At 33.5% G+C, this 6,166-nt stretch overlaps 1 protein-coding gene across 2 annotated transcripts; it reads right to left on the reverse strand.

Annotated features, from left to right (window-relative positions):
- Positions 1 to 2,406: 2,406 nt before the first annotated feature.
- LOC113850392 (BTB/POZ domain-containing protein At5g48800) lies at positions 2,407 to 5,962 on the reverse strand. 2 transcript variants are annotated; one of them, XM_027480925.1, is made up of 4 exons: positions 5,817 to 5,962; positions 4,803 to 4,869; positions 3,542 to 4,708; positions 2,407 to 3,203 (listed from the first exon to the last, which is right to left on the reverse strand). In XM_027480925.1, the coding sequence occupies exons 1-4, from the start codon at positions 5,903 to 5,905 to the stop codon at positions 2,670 to 2,672; spliced, it is 1,857 nt and encodes a 618-aa protein (XP_027336726.1). In that variant the 5' UTR covers positions 5,906 to 5,962; the 3' UTR covers positions 2,407 to 2,669. The 2 variants fall into 2 exon arrangements, with proteins under 2 accessions (XP_027336726.1, XP_027336727.1); XM_027480926.1 differs by lacking the exon at positions 5,817 to 5,962 and adding an exon at positions 5,728 to 5,787 and having other exon boundaries at positions 2,516 to 3,203.
- Between the last annotated feature and the right edge of the window lie 204 nt (positions 5,963 to 6,166).

A 6,166-nucleotide genomic window follows, 5' to 3' on the forward strand; every position in this document is an offset into this window, starting at 1 on the left:
TCTTACACATCCATGTAAATAGTTACCGGATGGTCTAATATAATACGCATACAACACATACAATAGATAATCCCTTAGCAAAGGTAATGATCAGGAGTCAAGTCGAGAAACGAGTGTGCGGCCATGTGGTGCATTCGTACACAATATTTTGTGTACAACTCCGAATGTCACTCATCACCCTACATTTCTCCAAGATATCTTATATCATCTCCATCTTCCACCCCCTAGTGTATCTTCGTAACTATTTACATCATATCCATTTCCATCTCATACTCTTTTTGAGTATATTCACATGTTCGCATATGTTATTTCTCATGTTTACACATATTTTTCATTATCTTTTTACATACCATTCATTATATACATCAAACCATGGCATATTCACAACATACATCAACGTTTATATCAACTACAATATATTCACACATAAAACATTCGTCTCTTTGAACATTTCATATTACAAATTCATAACTTCATATCAACCATTGTCAATATATCTTATCATGCAATATTTGAACATAATAACATATTTTCACCATACAACTTCATATATTCATCATAAAATCACATAAACTACCAATTATTCTTACTATTCACCGATTATTTTTCACAAAACAAAGATTATTCCACATATAATCATATATATAACAAGATCTATAAGAACACAAGTAATATACATAATAAAATATAAAGTAGAGTTCCCTTACCTTAAGATAAGGATTTCTCAAAGATTTAACTGAAGATTTTGCTCTAAAATTAAAGTTTATCTTAAAAATCATAAGATACCTATAAGAAATTTGAGATGAAGAGAAATGAACGGTAAATCTAGATTCAAACTTAGAGAAAATTACTTTGAATCGCTTAGAATGAATGTACGATTCCAGATCTGAAGAGAAATCTTTGGATCTCTGTAGAACCTTTGAGAAGTGTGAAGAATGAAGATTTCATGCAAAGCCCCCTATTTATAGGCAAAATCTCAAAAAAAAAATTTGGGTACTATTTATGCCGCCTACTGTTCATCGCCGAAATTACTATTTATCATTGCCTGACTGTTCATGACCGACTTACTGTTTACTTTTTTTTTTTTTTTCAAACTCCATCTAAATCTATTCTAATCACACTTAATATTACATAATTCTTTAATTAATACTTAAAAATACTGGGTGTTATAATCCTTCTCTTGTCTAGATAACTCTTTTCTTGTATCATTTTTGTTTTGTTTTTTATTTGTTGTTTTGTTTTTTTATAGTTTGTCTCACAATTTCAAGTACCGAGCAAATTCTCATTATTTTACATTTTCTATCATACAATTTCTCATATGGTGCCATAACCATATTTAAATAATAATTATTGTTGTAGGTAAACTGTAATAGTAATAAATACGAATCCCAACTCTCTTAAAGGTTTATTTAAGAAAGTACAAAACTTAAATTTATGGTATCATAAGTATTAATGTTGTTCCTCAATTAAAATTAGAGTTTTATCTTAATAATTTGCTTAATTTAAAGGTCAACATGTCGACATTAAAGATTAACACACACTACTAAGGTAAAATATCAATTTTAATTAGAGAATAACACTAATAGTACACATGATATTCCACCTTACATACAATACTAGGAGTTCTCCAATTAAAATTAAAATTTTACGACAATATGTATAATAAATGTTATCATTAAAGGTTAGCACATCAGCGTTAAAGGTCGATACATATTACTAAGGTAAAATTTTAATTTTGATTGGGAAAAAACACCAATAATATTTATATTATTGTACCTAAGTTTTGTTTTTAAATTTAATTGATATTTGAGGGTTAATGTTTAAGCTTTGCTTCCCTTCTCAGCCCAATCTGAGCATAGGAATAAAAAATTTGGACCTTAGCTGGCTTGTAATATTTTTGACAGCTTCTGCAGGGTCACGTAATTTCATATGTCATGAAAAATTTTGACTGACACTATTTTGGTAAGAAAAATTTTCCACTACTTTTATAATATGTACTCTCTTCCTTTTAAAACAAAATACCAGCCATATACGGTTAATTTTTTCTTAATTTATATTTTTTCTGAAATAAAAATAAAAATATCTACCAAAATAAAAAAAGATAATGGATAATATTATTTTTTAATCAAAATTAGAATTTTACCTCAATAATTACCTAGAACATTAAATACAGACCTTTAATTGAGGAAAAAAAAAAAAACTCTGATTCTGATTAAAAATTAGTACCAGAAATACATAAGGAGGTGCTGCTAAGTTTTGTCTAAAGATAATTGCAAATGATTGATTAAGTGCTAGAAGGGGTGAAAATTTGCTCTTCTGGTAACATCATTTACATGGATAAATTATTCATATATTTCTCTCCAAAGTCATATTAGGAAAAGTAAAATACTTCAAGCAAGAGATGAGGCAGAAAAGCATGGATCATATTTAACTACACGTTCATGTCAACACTTTTTACATAAATAGTCAAACAAAACTAATGCAGCAATCCCCCAAAAACTGAACTTGCAAGCAAGAGGAGCCTCCTAGTTGTACTAACATAAAGGTGGCAAGAAAAGGAACAAAAAGGATAAACAAAAAGAAGTGAATGTGTCACCATGAGCATAACTTACACTTGCCCCATTAGTACAGTGACAAATAAACAAGAAAAATGGCAGCTACACATTTACCTACTCTGTGCTAGCACAGGTTCTCTCAATCACCTTTGAATCTGTTCTTTGAGAATTCCTGGATGGGGAACTTGATCCTCTGGAAGAACTATGTCCAAATAGGCTAAGCTTACCAATTTTTTTGGAGAAAGAACTCATAAATTTACGTGATCCTGACTTAGCCATATCCCTCTTCATGCAAACATGCTCCCTCTCTAGATCATTTAGTCTCATTCTCAGTCGAGCCAATTCAAGTTTAAGCTCACGATTTTCGCGTCTCAATGATGCATAGTTGTCTCGTGGAGACATTGCTGCACTCAGTGCACCACTGCTTATGCGCCATGACTGGTGCATTGGCTTGTGGTCATCTTCACCATAAGAACATGACAAAGAATTTCTAAGCCTTAGTTGTTCAAAATATAGAACTTGTACAATTGACTGCAGAGGAAGGCGCTCATTTTGTGCAGCGTGTGCTCCCGCTTCCTGAGAAAGCTTTTGAAAATCGATCAATTTGCATAATTTCTTCTTGTCCAAATCTGACAAACCTTGATGAGCCTGAAAATGCATTTGCACAAAGCATCAGCAATTGGATCAACTAGTATTTTCATTAAGGAAAACAGAATTTCCCTTTTAACCTTAGGGAAGATTTAAGAAAAAATGAGACATTAGACATCATATTTTCAACACAAGTTTCACAAACCTAGAAAAGTTTTATAAATGATACGCAAATCTAGTACAACTGTACAATCAATTTACTGTGTTAACATGAGAGTGGTGAGGCAGCTATCTTTTTGTGAAAATCTAGGGAGTGTATATCTGACATGAAATTGGAATTGTCATTAGATTAAATTCAACACTAATACATACAATCAAGCAAAGATAACAGAACATACTTTTAAGTAAATATCAATTGCTCGATATAACCCATCATGAACAGTGCGTGCATGTGATGGCAAGGTTTCTGCAATGACCAAGAACTTAGAAAGCTTCAGGTTTGCATCAGGAGCAATTTCAGCAAGGTAGTTGTCCACTAGTTTTGACACTTTAACTAACGAAGTTTGAGAAGGCGAATGAGGGCTATCAGATTCAAAAACAGAAGCATCTTCTGGATCTTCTTCACTATCATCCTGCTGACAGAAGTTTACCAAAATTCTATGAACTGTGTCAACATCAAATAAGGTATCACCTGCATGCCTGAAAGATGGAATCAAAATGTCATCAAGAGTGGCAACATCTAGCTGTGATCCAATCCTTCTTTCTAAGTCAAGCCTAGAAGCAATTGTGCAATCAAGCATCACTGCGCTTCTGAGAAGCCCAAAGAGGAAATTGATGGGAACAGCAAGTTTCTCAACAGGCAATAGGCTGATAATGGTCTCAACCACAAGCTTTTCATGCATAGTGGAATTTGAATCAACCTTAGTCTGGCTAGATGGATTCCACAAGCTGGATTTCTTAGTCAGTTCTTTCTGTGCATAATTCACAAGGGAAGCACCAATACTCTCTGGCCGAACCCCACGGCATTTCATGGCTGTTATGACTCTTTGATAAATGTCAATTCTCAGAACAGAAAGATCTTCTATCCACCAGTCACCATCACTTTTGGCTTGCCTACTCATGTGTAGCCTCCCTGAGCTGCTATACTCTAACCTTGAGAAACTAGATGCTATTTGCTCTGCACATGCTTTTGAAGCTATTGCATCAATGCAGCGGTTGACTATTTTTAGCTCATCAGCAAGAGGAAGCAAGCTCTCACATTGTTGCAAGACTTCAACACACATTTCAAGATTCTTGCAAACAATGCAATCAAGATATTCTTCGGCACGTGAGCCAAGGTTGTCTTTGGAGAAATCTTCAGTCATTGCAAGGTAATCAGAGACACAACATAACTGGGCTACATTCGTGGATGTAATCTCAAAGTTAATACCATAACAAAATTTGGCAGCCAACTCAAAGCATTCTGCTCCTCCTGGTAGATTAAGAAGTTCAACTCTTGAGATATCAGAATCCCTGTGTTCTGCAACTAACCTCCTTATTCTTCCACTTCGGGAGACAAGAGGAAACTTCATAGAAAAGTAATGCTAGTTAGAACAATCACAGAGAGAGGAACCTCATATTAAAAATCATAATAAAACTGAAATTAAATGAGATAAATACCTTGTGCAATGAAAATGTTCCTCCATTCACTTCTATAGTTATATCACTTGGTACATCACGAAAAATCCTACAAAAGATCAATGGGTAAATTATATAGAAAATAAAAACAACAAAGCCTCTTTGTTGATCTTTTATCAGAACAACACAAACACAGGGCCGTTCCCTCATCATAATCTTTAAAAGAACATGTAAGCATGTAAGAAAATTGATCTTTCATTTTCTTCGAAGGATAAAAACACTCATAACTAATTAGAATAAAAAAGGCATAAAACCGATTATTTAATTACTTCGGTATTAAGATTCACATATTACTAGAGATAAAATACTATTGTCTAGAACTCTAGCTTAACAAGAAAACATGATCGTCAATTAGTCTCTTTATCAGGAAAGAGAGCAAGGGAAAAAAATGTAGAATCAACTTATATTACTAGAGATAAAATGCTAGCATTTGCTAAAGATACCATTCCCAGCTATAACAAAATCAGAATCACAAACAAAAACAGTTCGCAAGAATAATTTCGATGGAATTACAGTGTAATCAAGATGCCAAATCAACGCTTTTGATCAAAGCAGAAAGCATGACGGTTCATTGACAACATAGAAGATAATGGTTGAGAATTGAGATACGTTATAACATGAGATAGCAATATCAGAACAGATCTTTGATCATTTCTTTCCAGCTGCAAGTTCAGCAGAACCATAGAAAAAGCAAATTCAGTTACAACAATTTCTAGCAAAAGCCAAATTAATCAATATAATTATAACAACACATGACAACCCAAAGACTGGTTTTCAATAGATCATATATTGACAAGACAAGAAAAGATTTCGCATATAGAAAAAAAAAAAAAAAGACACTACTCAATGCACATGAGAGTACTAAGAATGGCACAACAAAACAACATGTCAACAAACAGAAATTAACCCTTCAAACAACTTGTGTAGAAGGAAAATAAAAGCAAACATGGGAATTTTACAGCTGAAAAAGGGGTTCTGAGAAAGCATGAAACAAACCATTCATTGTATCTTTGCCTTGTACTCTTGGCCAAAGATAACTGTTGTTGCTGCTGCTGCTGATGCTGCTGCTTGTCAGTACGGTCCATAGAGAGTGAGAGAAAACAACCAAGTAGTAAAACAGAACTGAATGTGAAAGCAAAGATAAAAGTATAATAGTAGTGGGTTTAAGCTGGTAGTAGTAGTGAAGTGTGGAAAGAGACAGAGACCCAGTTGGAGATGTTGCTGTTGGGGGAGTTCTTTGGCCATTTTCGTTATACAGGTGGTGCTCATTGCATAGATTGCAATTGTCCAAAGCAATGGGCCTGTGATGTGGGTCACACTTTGCTTTACATAAATTATAGTATTAT

Source organism: Abrus precatorius, unplaced genomic scaffold (genome assembly GCF_003935025.1).
Source record: "Abrus precatorius isolate BTA unplaced genomic scaffold, Abrus_2018 Scaffold9, whole genome shotgun sequence".
Lineage (NCBI taxonomy): Eukaryota > Viridiplantae > Streptophyta > Magnoliopsida > Fabales > Fabaceae > Abrus > Abrus precatorius.

Excerpts from the sequence above, each read along its gene's own strand:
- LOC113850392 (XM_027480925.1), bottom strand. The coding sequence starts at position 5,905 with ATGGACCGTACTGACAAGCAGCAGCATCAGCAGCAGCAGCAACAACAG. Across the intron at positions 4,870-5,816 it reads AGGCAAAGATACAATGAATG|GATTTTTCGTGATGTACCAA; the intron begins GTTTGTTTCATG and ends GATCTTTTGTAG. Across the intron at positions 3,204-3,541 it reads CAATTGATATTTACTTAAAA|GCTCATCAAGGTTTGTCAGA; the intron begins GTATGTTCTGTT and ends ATGCATTTTCAG.